Source organism: Centrocercus urophasianus, unplaced genomic scaffold (assembly GCF_019232065.1).
Source record: "Centrocercus urophasianus isolate 14NV4802_14NV808 unplaced genomic scaffold, USGS_Curo_1.0 seq_13, whole genome shotgun sequence".
NCBI classification, from domain to species: domain Eukaryota; kingdom Metazoa; phylum Chordata; class Aves; order Galliformes; family Phasianidae; genus Centrocercus; species Centrocercus urophasianus.
The window spans coordinates 20,034,562-20,058,280 of record NW_024884475.1 but is presented as its reverse complement, the minus strand read 5'-3'; the positions used below and the strand labels follow the sequence as shown (position 1 = coordinate 20,058,280).

General features: G+C 33.8%; 1 protein-coding gene across 6 annotated transcripts in view; it reads left to right on the top strand.

Moving 5' to 3' along the window:
• Positions 1 to 23,719, top strand: part of ARAP2 (ArfGAP with RhoGAP domain, ankyrin repeat and PH domain 2) — a 118,265-nt gene that overhangs the window by 52,406 nt on the left and 42,140 nt on the right. For all 6 annotated transcript variants that reach the window (XM_042811541.1, XM_042811539.1, XM_042811537.1 and 3 more), the window contains 10 exons: positions 639 to 754; positions 1,963 to 2,162; positions 2,924 to 3,009; positions 3,644 to 3,826; positions 6,091 to 6,265; positions 9,088 to 9,222; positions 13,580 to 13,724; positions 16,017 to 16,119; positions 17,431 to 17,629; positions 19,139 to 19,202. In XM_042811541.1, the coding sequence (XP_042667475.1) occupies positions 639 to 754; positions 1,963 to 2,162; positions 2,924 to 3,009; positions 3,644 to 3,826; positions 6,091 to 6,265; positions 9,088 to 9,222; positions 13,580 to 13,724; positions 16,017 to 16,119; positions 17,431 to 17,629; positions 19,139 to 19,202 (1,406 nt within the window). The remainder of the gene's footprint in view (positions 1 to 638; positions 755 to 1,962; positions 2,163 to 2,923; positions 3,010 to 3,643; positions 3,827 to 6,090; positions 6,266 to 9,087; positions 9,223 to 13,579; positions 13,725 to 16,016; positions 16,120 to 17,430; positions 17,630 to 19,138; positions 19,203 to 23,719) is intronic.

The following is a 23,719-nucleotide window of genomic DNA, read 5'->3' as shown; positions in this document are numbered from 1 at the left end:
ATATAGTTCAAAAATGTGTCCATTTAAAAGAGGCTGTGATTTCCTGACTGTTTATTCAAGATTGATTTTTAAGGATGTTGCTTCACAGTGGAAAAAGAAATTGGTTTAAGCTAAACATGCTTAGTATTTCTAAGAATTAGACCACTAGAAAATCCTAGTCCATTTGAGTGTTTGTATAGAACTTTTTTCAAAGACATGCTTGAGATGCTTAGTTCATATAATAAGATTTAAGAGAAAGTTGTAATTGTTTTTCTTAAAATCAGTCTATTTAAAAGTAGTCAAAACTGCTGTTAGTGAAAAGGAAACAGTTTTATAAAAATTATCTCACCACTAAAGTATGATATAAGGTAGATTCTTCCATTTCCATCAGCAATTTCATGTAGTCATTTAACTTTTTTTTTTTTATTAATAGTTACAGTGTGTTTCTATCAATCAAACAATATCATTTTGGCAACTACAAGGATAATATTTGAACATAATTTTATATAGATTTATTTAATGAATTGGGAGGAAGCCTGCATGTTGTGGCCAAAATTTGTATGACTTTTCTTAGATGTTTGGACCGTGCTGATTTAATTTTTCTGTACATGTTTGTTATTGGATAATAACCAATCAAACTTTTATTACCTTTTCCGTAGGACTTTAAGACAGGATTTGGTATCACCTTAATCCCTATGAATGTGGCAAATGTAAAACAAGTGGATCGGGCTGCAAAACAAACTTTTGAAATAATTACTCCTTACAAAAGCTTCAGGTAAGATCTTCAATATTGATAATAGTAATATTTTAATGTTAAGTTATATAACTAATGTTATTAATATTGTTAAAGTACAAAATATACAAATAAGTAATATGCTGAAAAATATTGCTTCATATGGTACTAACATAACCCGGTTTAGTGAAAAGATAACATTTTTTAAAGAATGCTCACTTTTTTCTTTCCACCAAATAATGGAAGAATTTTCTTTCCACTTTTTAACTTTGTTCTTCATCTGTTATCTCCCTAACTACACATCCAATGTCCACAAATGCATCTTCTTCATTTTATGCAAAAGCAGAAGAAAATAAAAACTCTGAAAACTTTCCTTCATCTTTATGATAAACTACAGTAGTGAAATCCTCCTGCATTCATTTAATATTAAGGATTTTATTTTTTAATGGAAAGAATTAAGTATGTGCTACCCCTTGTAAAAATCTTCCATTGAAATCAGTACAAAACTTTCCTTTTGCTGATGCTGTAACTTGTAATGAATTTTTTTAAGAAAAATAAAAGTGTATGCTAACTTTTTTTCTTAAATGTGTAGTTTTTCTTTAGTAATGCAGTAGTAGAAGAAATTGCTTTATTCTCTGTGTATATGTTCTCTAGTGTTAATCTTGAGAAAGGTCGCTGAAATGCAAGCAATGTTATTTGATTCTCAGTGGCCTAGAGAACAAGTAAATTAGTCTTGATCAATGATTTGAGTCTGTGGCTAGTTGGTAGATAAGTAGATCTTTGATTTTCTCTAAGCCATCACCATATCTACTATTATTTCTGTTTTACAAAAGGATCAATTTAAAAGGAAGGTAATTTTTGTCTGTTAGGTAACATCTGCTTTTACTCTTTAGTAACTTTTGTTAATAAAGTTTATTGAGGTGTTTCTAAGCTTTTTTGAAAAAATCAGACTGTTTGGTATGTGTTGACCTTTTTTTTTAAAAAAAAAACATATTGAAAGTAACTCAGGAACATAACAAGTGTTATAAAAGCTGTGTAGCTCATGCTAGCAGTGCTTTTATTGATAACAAAACAAAGACTGAGGGAATTTTCACTGGTGAAAACGAAAAATAATTTTTATTTATATGTGTGTAGTGGACTATTTTTTGACAGAGATTTCAGATATAAATGTAATAAATAAGAAACTACAGATTCTGTTTAATTGGGCTTTAAAATAAAGATCAATAATGCAGAAAAGTCAATTGTTTCAGCTTTACAGCAGAATCGGAAAAAGAGAAACAAGACTGGATTGAAGCACTGCAGGAATCGATAGCAGAAACTCTGTCTGATTATGAAGTAGCTGAGAAGATTTGGTTCAATGAATCCAACAGGAGCTGTGCTGACTGTAAAGCTCCCAATCCTGATTGGGCATCCATCAATCTCTGTGTTGTCATTTGTAAGAAGTGTGCAGGTAGAGTAATTAATGAGAGGCTGTGTGGGTTTTACAAAATGTCATATTTGCATATCTGTTTATGTCCTTGAATTGGCTTTTTTATTTTTGAAGTGGCATTCCGTTGGAAGTTTTAATACCAAGTATATCCTTATTCTAAAACACTTTCATGTGTAAATGACAGTCTGGATGATTATTGGTTTCCCACAGATGAATAATCTTCCACAATTAATGGAAATCAAGACACACTAGCACTTCTTGGGAAATTATTTGTTTTAGCATTGATGCATTCCAAAAGATAACAATTTGCAGTGTATAAATTTGGAGTATTTATTACATCAGATCATATTTTCACTGCCAATAGATAGCATTTTCAGATACTACGTAAAATCTTTTTCTGTCATGTTTTAAATTTAAGTATGTGCGTAAGCTTTAGAGGCAGTGAAGTGCTTTATAACTCCAAAACAAACTTTTCCAAAATATTCTATGTGGAAGAGCCTTTGTTTATTAGTTATTATCAAATATACAAAATTTGTATTTCAAAATTATAACCTGAAGAGGACTATTTCTGTGCCACGTGCAATCCATATCCTCTCTTTTTCCCTCTCACCCCCTTCTTTTCCTTTTTCTGTGTGCTTTTGTGCTTTTCTATCTCAAAATATATCTTGTTAAAAAATGATAAATAGATCTGCTTTCATTAAATATATAATTTTTTTAGCTCAGAAGAAGAGTTAACTCAATTTAAGTGCTTTAGTTAAGTAAAAATGCTGTTGGATTTCTAGGACAGCACCGATCTTTAGGACCAAGAGATTCAAAGGTCAGGAGTTTAAAAATGGATGCCAGCATTTGGAGCAATGAACTAATTGAGGTACGTTGACTTATTCCAATTCTTTCTTAAGTTTTGAGAGGAACCATGTGAATAAGAGTTTTTCACTTTACTTACAAGAAGTTTTAAAGCATACTTGCTAAAATATGCCTCTGTTATTGTAAATGAAATGTTTCTGGGAGTACTGTACCTCTTGTGTTATTTGAAATATTTTATTTTAAGGACTGTCTGTATCAAGCACCTAGGTTTAGGGATGAGGAAAAGTAACAGGAGCACTTCTGGAGAGTTGTCATGATGCGCAATATTGGTTTAGGGAAGAAGGGAAACTCACTACCAGGTTAGGTGTTTGGACTGTTTAGAAGTGATGCTTCTAAAGTAAGTTGAGTTATTGTTATTTTCTTTAAAAAAAGGTGCTACTCTTCTCTAACCTTCTACTGGCATTTTCTAATATTTATTGAAGCAATGTAACTAGTTAGCTTTGTTAATTTTGGTACCTATTGCTGCAAAATTATGACATGTGCTTTATTACTAATTTATAGATTAACACAGTAACTGGGAAAGGATTCCATTTAATCTTATGCAGGCAATTTGCTCTGGTTCAATTTTTTTTCTTAATTTATAGCAGCTGAAAACTATTTAGAATCATTAATGATATTTGTTTTCTCTTTAACTTCAGCTCTTTATCATCATTGGGAATAAGAGAGCAAACACTTTTTGGGCAGGAAATCTTCCTCCGGATGAAGAACTGCACATGGATGCCCCTGCAGAAAAAAGGATTGCATTCATTACACAAAAATACAAAGAGGGAAAATTCAGGAAAACACCCTTTCCCCACAAAACCAAAGAACAATTGAATAAGGTAACATCAGAATGAATAAGCTCTTACCGTAACTTTTGTAGCGAATTGTATTTGTGTGTGTTTTAGTCATTCTGTTAAACTGCTGAGGAAACAAATTCAAAATCCTGAGGGACAAACTTTGCAGAGCTGAATAACTCCTACTAGGGAAGCCTTTGCAAGAGTCATTCTGTCACTTATAACTTTTCCAGTTTGTTTGTTGAAGATTATGGTACTTATGTTGTACCTGTAATAAGTACTCCAGAGTGATCAATAAATACACATCTCTATTTCTTTTCCAAATGTGCACCTCAATGATGAAAATTCCCACTACAGTTCTTTAGATTCCTTCTTAATGTTTTTTAATGTATTATGTCTGACATCTATCATACCAATATGTTAGATGGCTCGGTGTTATCAGCAGTAGCTCATGCATGCTTTCATATTGGCTTGTAGTTAATTGGAAGTGAAATAAGCTAAAATTAATGAAATGATGAAAAATGTGAGTTCTGATGTTTCTTTTTGCACAAATTACACAAGTAAATTGCTTTAAGTGGAAAATGCTAATTATCACTTGTGCACAGCTTTTTGTCCATTTGGCTGACTTGTACTGTCTACTGATCTCAATCATGACTGCTTAAGGTTTTTGAATATGAGGGAGTTAAAAATGCATGTATTTTACAGAGCTAATTCATCCAATTACGTATTAGCGAAATTGTCTTAGAATATACAGAGACTGTGGGGAGCCGATATCATTTGAAGGCTATTGTGCTTTGAACTAGTAAGAGTGGTGAGGCACTGGAACAGGTTACCTAGTGAAGTGGTTGATACCCTGTCCATGGAGACTTTCAAGGCAAGGCTGAATCAGGCCTCGGGCAAGCTGATTTTTAGCTGTGTGTTCCTGTTCATTGCTGGGGAGTTGGACTAGATGGCCTTCAGAGGTCCCTTTCAACTCAAAGGATTCTATCATACTATGAAATAGAAGCGTCCCACATTAAAAAAAAATATATATATTGCAGCAAAAACATGTTAGTGGAGTTATTATATATAAGAAGTCAAAGCAAAGGTATTTGAAATACTGCCACCTCTGAAAAGCATCTAGTCAAAATATATGATCATCTCACTGTGTATTTTGAATTCAGGTTTTCTGCATTTCATGGGAATCAGGAAATATTTTTAGCCTTTATGGGGAATATTTGTCTTCAAAAAATAAAACATTTGGATTGATTATTACTATTAACTTATAGCCTTTATACAAGACTTTTGTATTGTCACTGCTGGCTACAGGAAGTAGAAATAGCTCTTTATGGTTTACAAGCTTGATTTTTTTTTCTTAAGTCTTTTTTGGTGTAGAAGTGTCTATTTCACCATTTAACTACTGGGAAATGTAATGGTGGAACTCTCTATAGAGACATGAAATTACCATGTAATAAGTAGTCACCATAAGTAATTATGGAACTTCTACTGAACTATCTACCATGTTATCTTTTGCCTACTAAATGCTATGTGTTTATGAGAGTAGCTGAATTTTAGGACGTTTGTATTTTGAGCAACTTCTTTCTTAATCATTTCAGGAAAGTTCATCCATTAGCAAAGTAATTTAAATAAATTTTAAATTGTAGAAATTTTTATTGAGTAGATTGCTGTAATTGCAAAAGTACTGCTAGATTTAAGGTTTTGGGACATCTCAGAAGGAAAAAAAAAAAAGATTTCTTTAAGTTTTTCTGTCTTAATGCATAGGAAAAAGAACTTTATGTTGTAGGATGTGATTAAATCTTTAAATCTAGAAGATCATCAAGTCTAAAGATACCTTTAGGAATGATAGCTTTACTGACTGTGACTTTGACTTTGAAAAACTACCCATGATTTCAGCCTGCTTTCTTCTAATAGCATACAAGAATTAAATCTAGTTTCTTCAGTTGAACTTTTGAGGTCTGGAATAAGTAGTTTTCCTTAGTAGTTTAGTACGTGAAGAAAAATGAGGAGAGAGAAAGGATTTTTCATATAAACAAATAATGAATTGTCCCCACAATTGTATTAATTCATGTTAGCATGCCCTAGGAAAACAAGTGGCAGCAAAAGTTTGCAAGATTTGGGGTGATGTTTTTCTTCTTTGTTGCTTTGTAGACCATAATTCATTATTTCTGCTGATTCCCAATGTTTATGAAACCGGAAAATGAGGATGATCTATATTGAATGTGAAAGAATTTTTACCTAAATAACAAGTATTTGTTGCCTATAACTTTCTACTTTTAAACATGCTACTTATTTTCCTTCTGTATGATAAGGCCCTGTGTGCTGCTGTAGTTAAGCAAGATGTGCTAGAAACTCTGATGCTGCTGTTCAGTGGGGCTGATGTCATGTGTGCTACTGGTGATCCTGTTTACAGTACTCCATACTTATTAGCTAAGAAAGCTGGACAAAGACTGCAAATGGAATTCCTCTACCATAATAAGTTCTCAGGTAAGATATTTTCTCTCTGAGCAAACAGGAAAGGAAAAAATTAGAAAAAGAATGGTGTTGAATTGAGCAATAATGGTATATGGGAGGAAGCAACATGACATTAATTGTATTTTATCAGACTGCGTATGTAAATTGTGTATGTTACTTTCATTTTTCTTGGACATCAACTTTAGTTATTAAAAAGATAATAGTCTACAGTGGTTCATACCACTTACGCTTATTTATAATACAGCAGAAAAGCATCATCTGCTTTGTATTATTAAGCTTTAACAAGAAGAATGGGTACATAGAATAAATTAAAAAAAAAAGAATTAGAAGTATTTATCAGGCTTTTTTTTTCTTACAAGTTATTTCTGTTGATGTCTGCCTTTACTGTGCACAGTCCTACAACTCTCCTCTTTAGCTTGTCATAGAATCTATCCTAGAAAACTACCCTTTTTCAGGTTATAACTGCAGTTATAGCATGTAGCACACAGTAAACATCGGCCTTGGATGTCAGCAGGTCTGATCTCCGTGACTTTTTCCAGGCACTTGAAATATTCTTAAAATATAGTTTTAGTGAATCAGTTTTTGGTACCCATAAAATCAATTTTTTGTATGGATGTGCCTGGACTTCCCTTTTTGGAAGATTTTCCAGTACCTGTAGCAGTCTGGGAGTGAATGTTCACACACAGATTTGTACCAAAGAAAGTTAGCTATGCTAATCCAGCAGGAACTTCAGACATTGTCTCATGAAACTCTGCAAAGTAGCACTTGATAGGCTGAACTCAAATTCTTTTTTAGTGAATGAAAAAGGCAGAGAAGTTTAGCAGAAAATAGACTGTGTTGTGTTCCAGCTTCTCCTCAGATATCAAAGGTCTTGGGAAAGCTGAACTTAGATTCTGAGCTATGCTCAATTTGGTGCTGTGTGTCTGGTTGCATTCAACGTATGAACTTTCACAATTGCATATTCACAAGCAGCTCACTGCCCAATTGGCCTTGTCACTTTTAAACGGGTTCTCGCAATCAATCTTGAGGAGTTTGACCATGCCCAGTGAGGACTCCTATGCCTAGGTTATTGAGTAGTGCAGTTCATTAAAACAACAGATTCTTTTGGATTGACAGAGATAAGATTACTTGTGTGCAAAGTATGTGAGATTAACCACAAGAATAGAAATAATGCAGCCAGCCACAAATGCATTAAATCATGGAAAAGCTCTATAAGGATTTCTAAGTTTCCTGAGGGAAAATCTTGGGATAACAGAGTGTGAGAATCTTACCCAGTAGGCATCCCTACAAGGAAATAGGAAGAGAGGCTCAATCTGTTGAGTGAGAAACCTAGAATTCACACAGACTTGTCTGTGATGATATTTTCCCCTAAATTCCTCCTCTCTTAAACCATTTTTATACTGCATGACATTTTTTTGATGGAAAAGTGGAAAAGGACCACAATGATCATCTAGTTTCAACCCCCCTGCTATATGCAGGGTCTCCAACCACCAGACCAGGCTGGCCTTGAATGCCTCCAGGGATGGGGCATCCACAACCTCCTTGGGCAACCTGTTTCAGTGTGTCACCACTGTGACTACCTTCACAGATGTGAAGATAATTAATCATTTTGAATAGTATCCCCATTCCTGCAGGATGATCGCAGGGGTTGGCCACGGTACCTCCACACCACTCCACACTCTGTGTTGTTTCTTTCTTAGGATATCAGGATTTCCTGTTTGCTAATAATTGGATTTTTGGATCTTATATTACTTAGGGAACTATCATAGAATGAATTATCTACCACATCTGGCGGCTTACCTCCTCTCGAGAGGAGAACCTTTCAATAAGTTATCTCTAGTAAAGTAAATATTCTACCTATTCCACCCTGAGAATTTTGTCACTTAAAAATCACAATATTTAGCAGAAACCAGGGAGGTCACATGCAGCCTTGTTATTAGGGGCTCTCAGGCAGCTCACTGTTTATGGGTTAAGATGATTGACTGATAGTTATTAATAATATTATGCAGAACAGTGTTATCAGATCTGAATAAGACCTTAGGCATAAAAGCCATACTAGAGGAGAAAGTTGAGGGTAAGAAGGAGCATACTTTCACAGCATGAAATGCTGAAAGAACTTGGAGCTTTCCAGAGCAAATGAGGTGCCTTGAACCCGAATTTTGTCAGAAATGCCAGGCATTTTTTTCCTAGGTCATTGAGCTCAATCACTATTCACCACACAAACACACAGATACGGTGGGTTTTGGAGTGGTGGTGTTTGTTTTTTTTTTTCTGTATGTGTGGTTGTTTTTTTTTTCCCCTAGTTAAGCTGTACAATTGCCCTAAGGCTATAGAAAGAAGTTTGCTTCTTTTGGCTTTGTGTTTTCTACTTGCAATCTTTTAGCCAAGGCAGTATTGCTGTGTGGTGGATCTGGTGTTTGTTCCTTCTCTTCAGAGAAAGGATGTCATGACAGAATCCCAGTGATTCTCTGAATCATCATCTGTTTGTGGTGAACTTCTAGACAAGCCCTCAAGAGAAACAGTTCCCTTCTGTTCAAGTATGTTACAGTAAGGTGTGAAATCTAGCATGGTAAGCTAGAAAACCATATTTTGGTTATGTTGACAAGCAGTGGTAGACAATGGTAATGTGGTAACTGAAGTAAACTATTTTTGATGAATACGTAAGAATTTTCCTTTAATTATAAAAATAGAAAAATTACAATATACATCTGTTCTGAAGCAAGGAGCTTATGGAGCAAATGTGTGTCTGTAGTTATGCAGGTACGTGGAGAAGCAGTTATAACTGATGGTGGAGGAAGTTCTATATTTTGTTTACTCTTTTGTCTTTTTAATAGATTTCCCAAACTTTGATACCAGTTTTGAAAGCGGCTTCTCTGAAGATTCTTCGCATTCCACTTTTCTATGTGAATTTCTATACAAAGTTTCTTCTAATTCAACCAAGCTTCTTACAGAGAAGAAATTAAAAGAAGGTATTTCACTTGCACTTTATGCATTTGAATAATACATGAATATGCACAATATAGATTAATTTGGTACTTTTCAACATCTTGCATTACTTTAAAAAAGATAAAATGTCTTTGACTTCCCATATCCTCTTTTGATTTCATGGACTTTTGTCAGATAAAGAAAATCCTGATTGTCTTCATGTCTTTGTACAGTGCTTGACAGAGGAAATTAAACTAGTGAATAATTACTCAGTTAACAATTATTGATAAATAAAAGTACTTACAAATACTTCTCACTTGAATTACACCTAGGAGGATGCTGCTAGCTGACAAAGTATTTTCCATTTGAAATTATAATATTCCTGAAATAATCTCAAAAGCATTCCTATATTTTCAGTAAGTTCAATTGAATAACTGAGATATAGCTCAAGCTTACAAATTTCAAAAAGGATCCCAAGTGGAAATGAGCAAATCTTAAAAAAATAAAATAAAATACATTATAACAGATTAAGCTTTGTGGTTTGGAAATTTGTGCTTTAGCATAGTACATATCATCAACAATCATATTCTTATAGGACTATTATTGAGAGAGACAGAGTGACAGGTAATTTTTCCCCTTTTTAAATTTCTGTATTTTTTTTCCATCTCAATAAACAAGTTGTCTGTTTTTAAAATATGAGCTAGTTCCTGATTTAAACTTATTCCTGAGGAAATCATGATTAAATATTTCTGTATGCCAATATCCATATTCTGATGGTTTTATGTTTTTATGATCCTTAGTGGAGATTAGGCACACACACAACTCCCACTTAAATACACTTTTGAAGTATCTACCTGTTAATGTTGCTCCAAATAGTCAAAAGTATTGGCTGGTCATCAGAACTAATTCTCAGCCAAGGCATTCAAACAGTTATTGGTAAAGACATCATACAAGAGCCCTGGGCTGCTGCTGGAAAGGACTTTCTTGTGGATTGCTCTGAAACTGGTCTGAGTTTATCCAGGGAAGAAAGGAATTAACCACCAACCTCTTGTATTCACTGCAGCTTGTGTATTATACATATATACATATGTATATATATAGGTGGGCTCTGAAAGTAATGCCTTCTATTTATTTCTGTGGGAACCAGAACAGATACAAAGAGCACAATAACAATTTTTGATGGAGCCAACCCTCAATTACAAAACGTTGTTGCTAGGAAAATGTTGCCCCTGCAGTTCATCTTTCATCATGTCAGTGGATGCCATTTTATTAGCATGGAAGAATTCAGAAGTGCCGTATATTTGCTTCATATGCACTTCCGTGTCAGACACCATTTTGTCAGATTGTTCCCCAGATTGCTATCTGTCAAATGTCAACAAAATTTAATGGAATGTTATATAGGTGGGAAGGTTCAAGCTCTACTGCCATATCACGAACATCTGCCTCTGATATCGTGGGCCAACATAGTAGGATAGGAAGCATTATTTTTTGAGCAGGCATGGTTATATGTATGCTTTTGTCATTTAAAAACAAGCAAACTGGGAAAAACTGTACTGGGAAGAGCGAAGAATAGGTACAAGGTAATGCTGCTGGTGTCTCTTCAAACACAGTAGCATATTAGAAGTGCAGTTTAAGTTTGTAAGCAGATACAGATTTAAGAGTATGTATAAATGCTCACAGAATGTCTTACATTGTGCTTGTTGGGGAGATGTTGTAGGAGTGCAGAAGTCAGCTTCACTAGCAGGGTAACATAAAATTTAAGAAACAATGGAATTTTGTCAGTTTTCAGAAATGAGATTGCTTTCAGACCATGTAGTCTATTACTTATCAGTTCACTTAGCACTTTAATAAGGCTAACAGCAACAACTAGGAAAATTACAGTTTTGAATTAGAAACTGCTCTTATCTGAGGACTCTAATATTCTTCAGCCATGTGTAAGAAGTATTATGACTTTTTAAGAACAATTTACAACATAAAACTTACAATTTTTTTTCCCCATTGACCTGATTTTATTTCATTCAGGGGCTGTGCTCTACCTTTATAGAATCTGATTAACATGAAATAATCTATAATGTGCATATCCCAAGTTATTGGGAGTAGATATGTGTGTTTATATATATACCTTTGTATACATTTTGGATACAAACATAAACTACATATTATTACTTGAAATTTTATTACTTACTATCTTCAGGAAATAATTTGGTGGTTATCATAAAAAATGTGTAAGAGATAAAGTTCGAGTTCTCTCTTTGGCCAATAGATATTGAAATGAGAAATTATCTCCCCTTCCCCCCCCAGAAAAAAAAAAGTTCCATCTGGTCAGTGTTATAGAAAGGAGCCCATCAGCTGAAGCAGCTGTGATTTGTTGCTAACTGAACTCTAACTGGACCAGAGAGAGATCATTGGATCACTTGCTCTTAATTGGGGATTAGATTACTTGTCTAATTTTTGGACCCTACAAAAGAGTAGACTTTTAATTGTCATTTGTTGAAAGGGCTCTCAGCCAGAATCAATTTGAACTCTCTAAATATTAAATTAGTGCTTTAAGTTCAAAATTTCCTTCTGAGTCAAGGCAGCCTTGCCTTTGGTGACAAGGGCTGAACATTAAGTGCTCTGTTTGCCAACACAGGCAACTTGCGGTATCTTGTGTGCTGAGCCTTAACTGCAGAAAGAAACTCAAGAACTCAGTGCTGTGAACTGAACCCAGTTTCTATAAAAGTTAGGTACAGAATTTGAATCACAGCATTGCAGAATGGCCAGGCTTGGAAGGAACCTCAAGGATCATGAATGTCCAACCCCACATGCAGGGCTACCAACCTCCCCATTTAATACTAGACCAGGCTGCCCAGGGGCCCATCTAATCTGGCCTTGAACACCTCCAGGGACAGGGCAACCACAACCTCTCTGGGCAGCCTGTTCCAGCATCTCACCACTCTCTCTGTAAAGAATTTCCCCCTGACATCCAACCTAAATCTTCCCTCCCTCCACTTCAAACCATTTCCCCTTGTCCTGCAGTTATCTACCCTTTCAAAGAGTTGATCCCCTCCTGTTTGTAGGCTCCCTTTAGGTACTGAAAGGCTGTAATTAGGTCACATTGCAGCCTTCTTTTCTCCAAGCCCAGCTCCCTCATCCTGTCTTCATAGGGGAGGTGCTCCAGTCCCCTGGAAACACAGTATATTTGGGGGGAGAAAGTTATTGATAGTTAACACCTGTTAATGATCAGCAGGAAGAAAGCTCATTGCTGCTATTCTAATGCAATATATCATTAAAAAAAAGATGGTGTTTGATCTGAGTTTAATTTTTCTGCTTCTGTTTTTCATGAAAAAGTTTTAATGGAGTTCTGTTAAAAGCCATAGTATTCTAAAGTTATTCTTGAAGGTTGTAATAGTTTAGTCAGTGTTGAAGCAGTGAGCCATTTTGTAGAATGGTCACACTTTGGGGTAGGAAATGGAGGAAAATAATCAAACTGTTCAAGTATTATGCTCAGCTCCTGTAAACCTATATGTCTTCAAATACCTTGTTCTTTTGTATTTGGATGTCTATTTAGATAGAATACGGATGGAACTAGATAGAAACTAGAACGATATCCAGTAAAAGATAAGAAAACAATATTCAGATACTTCTAAAAATATGACTCACAGACTCATGACTCACAGAAAATAACATAAAAAATGAATTGGGTGAAATACCAGACTTGCTCAGCATCTGTGTATTATCACATGTTGAAAGCACTAATTAGCATTCTGTTAACTACAGTGTTGTTTAAACGAATTTAACCTTGCCATGTACGTGTAAGAATAACAACAATAGAAATCTTCAACACATTCTAATATGAACATGCAATCCTGAAACAGCTATAACTACCACTTGTCTATGATATTTCCATTTATCTACCTCAGTATTTAGGCATAAATTATGTACAATTTCATTATTATTTGACGCTTGAGCCTGTAATAGAGGAGAATTGAGTTCAGCTGCAGATGTATCTTGAAAAGGTTGTTCAATTGGTTTGTTTCTTCTTCAGTTTGACATCTTACTCTATTTTGGTTGCATATGTTTAAAAATATTTTTGACAAGGTTGAATAACAGTGTCTTTGTTTTTCTCATAGTGTACGATGGATGTAATTTTTATCATGTATGACACTTTTTAAGTTTTGTAGTATAATATTTAAAAATACTTTCTTAAACTACCATATGCTAGATTTTCTCTATGTTAAATATTATCAGTCGACTCAAACCTTGAATTCCTTGCTCACTGAAATCAATGAAACTGAAATTTCAACATAAATGTCTTAATGTTACAACAGAGCCATGTGTCCTGTAAGGCAACTTCTGCAGAAGGAGGTAATTTCTTTCTTATTAAACCAACTGACTTATCTATTATTTCTTTAACCACAGATTGCAACAAAAGATGGTGCACTTTGGAAAGTGGCTTTCTCAGCTACTATGAAAATGATAAAGCTACCACTCCTAATGGTATGCTTGACATCAACGAAGTTATCTGTCTTGTAGTGCACAATTCGGATTACTTTTTAAACAGAGGGTATGTTCCAAAGTTAATAATTCAGCAAATAAACATTTCCAAAATTCTATTATAGGTGTCAGTGCCTATCATTTTGTTCCTGAATTTTAAACATGCAATTTTGAAAAAAAAAAAAAGCTGAATTATTTTATATTGCCTTCAAGAAGTAAGTGATAAGTTATATTTGTGTTTGATGTTTGTTGTTGGTGGGTTTTTTTGCTTGTTTGTTTGTTTGTATTTTTTTTTAAGGTGGTATAATGAAAATACTAGGGTAATCTTAAAAAGGCATCATAAGTCAGATATGTCTATTTCTTACTGAAACTGAAATGCATGTTCTTAGCACTTATAAAATGGCATGATAAACTGAAAAATTAACACTCATTTCTATTTCTAGGACTGACCTCAAGTGAAAACTTTTGCTTTGCTTGCTTCTGATAATAACACATTTGATTAGAGTTCTCCATAATCTTTTTAGTTGTGATCTGTCAACCTTCGAATCCTGTTCCTTGTTCTGTAGCTGAGGACAACAGTGTAGCTGTTGAATGCTGAGTTAGTTTGAAGATATCTTTTCTTTGTCTCACTTTTCTCTTATATTCTTACACCTCCACTTGGTATATTAAAACCTCACATAGAGTTTCATCTAAGTGTTAGTTGCATCTCGGTGATTGTTGATTTCTTTTAGATAATGTGTTTGTTGAAACAAACACTTCAGTCTGTACTTTGGATCTGTCTAAAAAAATCCATAACACTTCTTTTGAAATTTCTGTCTCTGTGTGTATTGTTGTAAAATAACATCTTTGTATAGTGTAATACTGTGGAATTTGTAGATACAAAGCAGAAATGTCTGGAGAAAAAAAGAAAAAAAGTCTGTTCATTAAGTTTCTAGAAAGTATAAAGGAAAGAAAGAGCCTTACCCACTACAAAGTGAGTCCAGAAAGGAAAGAGTGAAAAATGATGATGCCTCAAAATACAATGAAATAATGAAATATAATGGAAATAGTATTCACTAAGCTATTAGCCTTATGGCATCTGGAAAAAAAAAAATGAAAAAAAAACTTTTTTTTTTTTTTTTTCTGTAATGGAATATAATGTATTTCTTGCAACATCTGCAAATGGTTCTGCTTCAGAATATTACATAAATTAAAAACTTATTGGCAGAATACTTCAAGGGAATGACTAATCTCCTTATGTGCTTTATCTGAAATTGAGTAGCATTTTAGGAGAAGCTTCCCTAAGTTTGATATTTTTGTGTAGTGAAATATTCTGTCCTTAAAATGGCTATTCTACTTGTCACAATGAAGTCCTTACTTATAATTTCTGAAGTACTCATTGAGGATGAAATAACTGATCCATGTTCAGTTTTCCAGATTTAGACAATCCTCAGTCTCCATTGAAAGGAGATAGCATGCTTAATCTTTTTGGGTTCTAGGGCATGATCATACAGAAAATCACACTAAAATGGCAAACCTTAGGGTCAGTCTTCAACATAAATAAAGATCTACAAAACATTGCTTTTCAAATTTTGCCTGATTTCAAATGGACTGCTTTTTTAAAAAGTTAAATATTTGATAGTTGAAATTGAAAAAGCAGGGTCAATCCGCTTAAATAGTTTTAAATTTTTGTAAGAGCTACAGTACCTCCAAGGACTAGTCACAAACATGACAGAACCAAACCGGTTCTGGTGTTGGTGGAAGCAGGTGGTACAAGGGCTGTCAGTTGCTGTGTATGTCATCTCTGGAACTTTTGATGAATGATAGGAAAAGCCTCTTCATGAGGAGGTTGGTGGCAAAGAGAAACAGGTTGCCAAAAGAAACAGGAGAGTCTCCATTCTTGAAGGTTTTCAGTGCTTGGCTAGACAAAGCTTGGTTTATAATTAGTGGTAGTTCCACTTAGATCAGGAGACTAGAACAAATGACATCTAGAAGAACGTGTCAACCAACATTTCTGATTCTGTGACAAGTTGTTTAAAACTTCCTATTCAGTGCCTTGGTCTGCTTAAACTTGGATGTTCTGAAACCATTACAATGGCATACTTTCTGAGATTGCGTGTAATTTAAAAAATGAAGTATTGCCCCTGAATTTTAATGTCTGTATTTATACATTTTTATTGATTTCAGAATTGCAGAAAAAAATGTTATGGAGTAGCCTTTAAACAAATAATCTGTTAATTATCTTGGTTGTATTTGTAAGATTGGAGGAGAAATTATTCCATTCCATAGCTATGTAACAATGGAACAGTAGAGAAATTGAGTTTGCATATGTCTACAGTTATGAAGACTAAATACTGTTACTTTTTTCCCCTACTTGCTTTAGGGACATCTTTACCTTTGAAATCTATTTAATGTCGGAACGTGTTTTTCTGTTTGGAGCTGAAACTGCGTATTCACAAAGAAAATGGACTTGGGCAATAGCTAAGGTAATACTGATAATCATCTTTTCTAGTTAGGTCCAGAGCCTTTGCACGACTACTGAAATGGCTTTGATAGCTTAAAATCCTCTGAGAAGCCATTCTTAGTGAATACAAGGGGTGCTGGTGGATAACAGGCTGACTGTGAGCCAGCAGTGTGCCCTTGTGACCAAGATGGCCAATGGTATCCTCGGGTACTTTAAAAAGAGAGTGGCCAGCAGATTGAGGGATGTGATCCTCTGCCTCTAAGCTGTCTTTATGAGATCACCTCTAGAATATTGTACCCACTTCTGGACTCCCCATTTCACAAAAGACAAGAATCTCCCAGAAAGAGTCCAGCAGGGGGCCATGGAGATTATAAAAGGCCTGGAGCATCCTCCTGTCTGACGAAAAGCTGATTAACCTGTGTCTGTTCAGCCTGGGGAATAGAAGGCTGAGATGGGATCTGATAAATGTTAATAAATATCTGAAGGGAAATGAGAGACGAAATGGATGAGGTCAGGATCTTCTCAATGGTGGGTAGAGATAGGGCAAGGAGTAATGGCCTAAAACTTGAGCATGGAAAGTTCCATATTAATATGTGGAAGACCTTCATTACAGCAAAGGTGATGGAGCTCTGGAACAGGTTGCCCAGAGAGGTTATGGAGTCTCCTTCCAAGGAGATATTCAAGACCCATCTGGAAACTATCTGTGCAACCTATTTAAGGTACCTGCTTTAGTACAGGTGTTGACCTTGATGATCATTTGAGGTCCCTTCCAATCTCTGCAATTCTGTGTAATACTGCTTTATCTCATGTGCAACAGTTTCCTATGAAACAGGAAAGAATTCTTCTGTGATTTAACATTTGAAACAAGATAGTACAATAAAATGAATACAAGAATTGAAACATCATTTTAATGTTGACCTTAAAAATATGTTAATAGTTTTCTATTATGACAGATGCTATATGAAATTATTTAAGTTATTTGTAGTTCATAGCAATTCTGTTCTTTTGTTTTCTGAAACACAACTCACAAAGCAACACTGTATGTGATATAGCACCAAATGGTAACAGTCATATTACCTGTTAAAACAGTTATAGTTTGAAAACAAAAAATATTTGAATTGTGTTGTGTGAATGGAGAAAAATCTGCTATACTTAATATTAAAACTTAAATTTAACACATATAAAGATTTGAGTGATAAATCTGATAAGTTTTATTTTTTTGCAGCTTTTGTCTTTTAACCTTACAGGTTTGCAATGTCTGGGTTTTGGGTTTTTTTTAAGGGAAGAGGTTGGTTGTTTTTCTAAATCTAACTCACCCTGTCTTGTTTGCTAGCATTTTGTTCCCCCTGTAGCTGAATGCTTATTAGAGAGGGACTGTGACCTGATTGGCCAGCTGTACTACAAAGATTGCCATAACCTGGATCAGTGGAGAAAAGGCTGGTTTGCTATAGAAAAGTCAAGCCTTCATTTTTGTCTTGAAATGGAGAGTGCTCAAGAAGATTCCATATATCTAAGGAGGCTACAAGAACTAAGTAAGAATTTTGGTTATCATCTAGAATGCAGGAAATACTCTACTGTTAAGGACATAGCCATTACATTTTAAGATCACAAACACTGCTGATCTCACTGACCATTCCTTTGCATGAGCTAGATGCTCTCTGAACTCCTGTCTAAACATGGTGTAAATCATGCTCTGACTTGGTTATGTTTTCCCCTATTTCGTGTAGTTGCAGCATTGCAACTTATTTCCAGCATTTTCTTTCTTATAATGGTACAGGATTGAATAATAATATATGACCTTTTGGGATTATTGTCTCGTATTTTTGGCACTGCAGAAATGCTAACTGCAGAACATGTTCTTGAGATGATTGACAAGCTTAGTTTAAAATACTCAAATGTACTGGAAAAAATTATAATTCTCTAGGAGAAATGTTTCACAGACTAATAGATTTTTTTTCTGATACTAAAAATATTCCTTTCTTCATATCATGATGTGGAATAGATAAGACTACTTACGCAAATGGTCTTTTTGTATCAGTATCTGTAATGTTTTGAATCTTGTTTAAGCATATCTGCCCTACTTGTTTTTATATTGAGCAAGGTAGTGCTCCTTGCTATATTATAAAGGAAACTAAAAATAAACTGAGATTTTATGATGAAGTAACATAGACAAGGGAGGTAATTTAACTTTTTACGGATGGTGCTCTTTGCGAATGCTGTGAGACTATGGACTGTTTTTACTGGAAATTTCCTAAATGTCATTGGGTTTTCTATTGTTGATTTACTGCCACCTTGTATTTACCGTAAATAATGCCACAAGAGTGGTTTTTAATCAGGAATACTGTTGTCACTCTATCTATCTTTTAAAATTCATGAATATTTTTATCTTGATTTGGAATTAAAAGTTTAGGCAGTATAGTGTACTATAGCATAGAGCTTGTAAAGCTGTACCATGCACTGTTATTGAAAACTACCCAGATGTTATTTCTATTATGTATAATGAAGATCTTTTTACAGTGTTTGGATGTGGTTGTTTTTGTTTGTTTGTTTTTAAACAGAAATAGCATAAAACTCAATGATCTCTGGAGGTCCCTTCCAACCCCTACAGTTCTGTGATTCTGTGAAAACAGTGTAAAAAAGAGTGACAGTGATTTTCATGGTGCACTTGAATTTCCTCTAAGATATTTTATTATAAATATCTACAAAGATTCAAATAAATTAATGGGTTTAAAAGTTCAGTTTTCTTTTGAATCACATCCCATAAAATTTGTCTTGACAAATTTAATTTCAGTATAGATGTTTTCACATTTAAAAAGTCCATCTTAACATGTTTTAACTGCTCTCTATATTACTTTTTTTTGTATACTTTATTGTATTGTGTTTTTTTGTGGAATTTTGTTCTGGTTATCAAGTAGCATTTTATATTTGATGCATTTAAGTATTTTATGCACCTTTTGTCACCAAAGATAATTCTGAAAGCACATCTGTTGTTGTCTATATATTTTATTTGTATATCATATGAATGTGTAATTGGTTTTCAGCAATCAGTAGCATGATGCAAAATGGAGAAAAAATAGATGTCCTGCTGCTTGTTGAAAAAGGAAGGTAAGGTCCCCAAAGTAGCTTTGGTCTACTTTTTTTTTTTAATCAATATTTTAGAATTCTTGTTAATCAGTCACGGAGCTTTCTTCACTTGTTGTTACTAGAATGGGTAAATTTGAAGATTTTTAAAGGATGGAAAGACTGTGCATTAACCACATTTCATGTTCACGATAGGGAGCACAAAACATCAGTAGTTTTACCATGAAACTAAAGTATTATAATATCAGTAATCTGGAAAATAAACTTTTTGTGTGTGTTATTTTTTTAAGCTGACATGTTGGGATGTATTTTGCCTAAAAGTTGAGAAGAATCTTACTTGTGTGATAGTTTAATCTGTGTGGGTAACATGTTTTGCAAGAGTGTTTTATTCCAAATTGCACAGTATACAGTGATATTTGATGAAGATTGGTTATATTCTGATGCCAGGAAAAAAAGTAGGCCCTACAAGAGATGGAAGCTTTAGGATAATTATGTGTGCATTTAGCTATGACTAGTTAAGAAAAGAGCTTCAGTTATTACTAGTGATAAATTGAAAACTATCTAATCTTAGCTAAAAGTGGATAGCTTATTAAATGCAGTTTTTCCACTGAGAAAATGATTCCCAGTCATATTAATCTGCCAGTAACTTTTTTCAAAAGGGTCTAACTTCTTTCAGTGTGTACAAGTGTGAACACTTGTGAAGAGTAACTCTGGACAATTCATCACATCTATTTTATCACTCCTGTGTCCCACAGTTCTGTATCGAAATCTGTGTAGATTAAGATCAGCAGGATATACATGTGTCTCCTGGTTAACCTTATTGTAATACCTAATCTCAGGTGCACATTAGCTTAAAAAAAAAAAAAAAAAAAAAAAAAAAGCATACTTGAGAAGTAAACATGATCGCTCTGCTTCCATGTTGGTGTTTGAGTTTTGCTGAGATGGTTATCAAATGTAGTGAAACAAGATGTTGAAACTTAAAGTAAAATACCAATTTTCTGACTCATGTAGATACTGATTTAAAGATGAAAGTAAAATTATTGAAAATAATAACTTTTTTTAATAGATTCATTTAAATTTCAGTGATGGACTATTGAGCAAACATCTGTGTAAACATTGCATCAGCTCTTACATGGACTTCTGAATAACTGATAATAGGTTAATAAGGAAGATATCTTGCCTCTCTGTTGAGGAAACATAAACAGCAGATGACTTTGAAATCTATTTTGAATGACAGAAAACTGTTGGAGAATGTTGTATCTTGTTTTATTTCAATACATTTTAACTCTTCCTAAGATAATACTTACATTCCAGATTTTAGTCAGTTGATGTAGATCGTAAACAGATAAAAGATAAAAACCTGTTTTTCCTGGTTGTTGTTTTTTCTCTCCAATAAACTTTTTGAAAGATTCAGCATTAAGTATGCTACACAAACCAAGTAGGGAACAAGCGGTATCCAGTGCCCAAGGTACAGTCCAACAGATGTATACAGGCAATGCACCTGATTTCATAGATATCAGTGCAAAACTTCCAGCTCCAAGTCAGGTTTTATTACTTCTTTTACTATAATCTTTTCACTAACAAGTGATAGCTTATAGGAGTAGGTTTTCCCAGAACTGTTTCAGTAGTTAAATAGAAATTATGAACTATCTAAAAATAATTTTAAGAGGAGTACTAGCTGAAGTATGGTAACCATAAATATGTTGGAGTCTTCTTCACTGAAGAATGCCATAAAAAAAAAAAAAAAAAAAGCATAACTTCTGCATTATCTTAAGCATTAAAAGCCATATGGATGAATGACCTTTGGGATAATGATTCTTAGTCAGGATGTGATTCCAAAATATCCAAGTGTTTATCACAGCTGTATGATAGCTCATCTTATAGTGATAAGAAATTAATTTATGTTGCTGGGAAATGACTAAATATAAAATCACTTTTATCTTCAAACTCAATTTTTGAATATGGAAACAAAACCAGCAACACTCCTTTTTCCCCTTCAAATGGGAAATTAATATCTTGAGAAGTCACTGCCATCTAAATGATATATCAGAGTTCCTAGGTTTTCCTTTTTTGTCTGTTATTTTATATCAGTACTTGTCTAATTTGTTTTTATTAGGTAGGGTCTCTTCAAGTGATGAATTTATGTACTGTGCTACTGGCAACTTTCATGCTGATTTATTAGTCACTTAAATCGAGGATAAGTGATATAATCTCAAAAATCATTATGCCAAGACTGAATATGAAGTAAAAGAATAAGACTTATTCCAGATTTAAGGAAAGTTCAAAAATAAAAAAAATACCACTCAGGAAACCTTGCAGCATCTTTTTATCTGTGTATAGAATTAAATGTTGTCTATGTCCTACCATGTCTTACTAAATTTAATCAGAAGAAATTATGAAAATGCCTTGAGAATTTTCCTGCTGAAGTTCATACTATGCTTGTGTTGTTTTGTTACTGACTTCTCTGATTAACTTCCCTTATGTTAAACATACTCATACCCTCCCCTTCCCCAGGACACCAAATCCAGTCATTGGATTTGATTAATCAGGGAAGATCGTACATTAGATGTACCATACACTTTTTTCTTAGATAATTTTCTTTTAGGTTGTTTTGGGTATAAGTATTATTTAAGTTGTTTTAAACAGTCTTCTTATTAATGAGTGATTGCTTACAAAAATAAACAACTATAGAATTATAAAAACTTCAGCTCCTACTGCTGAAATAATTATAATGTAATAGATCCAATTAATTCTGGACTTATAAATACTTAGTAAATTTATGCTTCTGTTAAATTCATGGGATACATAAACGGAATGTTTATCTGATCTATAAGTACTCAAAGGCAGTTTACAGTTGATTTGGAAAGGCAAGGAAGGTGTATAATACTTTGCAGCTTGTGTAAAATACGAGAGTTCAGAAATGATACTATGAGACAATATACAAGATTTTTCTGAATTCTAAAGTGTGAGTTCAATTGCTTTCCCTTCTTTTGATTGATCCTTTTCTCCTCTGATTTTTACTTTGAAAATAAATGGCAAGATCATATTTGTTATGTTCAGTTATAGAAGACTACTAATTTAAAAATAAGAGAGGGTAATCATACTGTACCATTGTACACTGCCAAGTAATATCATGAAAGGCTAAATCAGGCTAGTACACTTTCAAAACACAAAAACTGGCATTTTTTTTAAATTTTTTTAAAGATATCTGAGGTAGTGTGCTTCCTAAATTTTACCAATAATCCTAGATTTTTATAGACTTCTGGAATTGTTTCAAAACTCTAAGATGTTTTGTTTACATTTTGATGTCTTTAGTAAAGTTAATTAAAGCAGGAACACAATCCTTGTTATGATATCCACTGAAATTTTATTGCACTCTGCTGTTAGAGCATATTCTCAAGCCTTTTAGAACTACCTCCAGCTCAGCTGGAAATCTTGACTTTTTATGATGCTGTTTTCTGATGCCACAATAAGATGGTCATTCACCTTCTCATGTATTCTGCTTTCATAATTAACTGATCTTGATTTCTTCCTAGAAATGGCAAACCGTATTCTAGATTTTGTTCTGACATGTTGCCTTCTTTGAACAACATAAATTCTGCACTACCTAAATTCTGCAGTACCAACAGTATCATCCAAATATATGTATTTTTTTACCAGGAACCTCCAGTTCATGAATATAGGATCGCTGCCTAAAAATACATTGCCTTTTCTTTGAAAATTATTAAGAAACCTCTTTGTCCATTATTTAAGTTAATACCTTTTCAAATTTTAGAAAACAATGACAGCATAATCATTTGGTAGTTCTGATAATTTTGTTTTCTTTTGTGATTTATTGAGTAGAAGATAGGAAAATCCATAGAAATCAGAATATTCTTTTTCTTGTAGTTTAGGTAATTCATATATCATGAAGGTGGATTGACAGGCATGTGATTTAGACTTTCATATCACTGCTTGAAAACATAGATATGCCTAGGTTAGCATTAAAGTTCTGTATACTACTTATTGATATACAGCTGAGCTGCCCACTTTTTCTTTAGAAAAGAAATATTATTTTCACTACTTCCTTTTCATAATTCCTTACATTACAGAAAGTATTCTTTTGAGGCTTCAGTTTTTCTTTTTGCATAATACTGTAATGTGAATCCACCTGTTCTGCAGAGGTGGGAAAAAAGACAGTAATAAACATGCATGCCTTGTGTTGGGAAGCAACATGTCTCTTGTTCAGCGTCTTAACCTCTACTGATCTGTGAATAATAGTACTGAAGAAATATTGTAAAATTCATTGGCAGACTCTGTTTCTACTTAAGATGTTTGATTTCCTCTGTGTATGGTAATAACAATACTAAAATATGTCAGGGTGATGTGATTTTTTGGAAACTGATGTTTGAGAACTGCTTATGTAGGATATCCATTCTGTCAGATCTTCATGAAATGTTTGAATGTATTGAATCAGACACACTCATTCTACTGTAAAAGTTTGAGAGCTTTATGCAAATTACTGATTTTTCCCAATGGAAAAGAGTCTGAGTGTTTCTTCT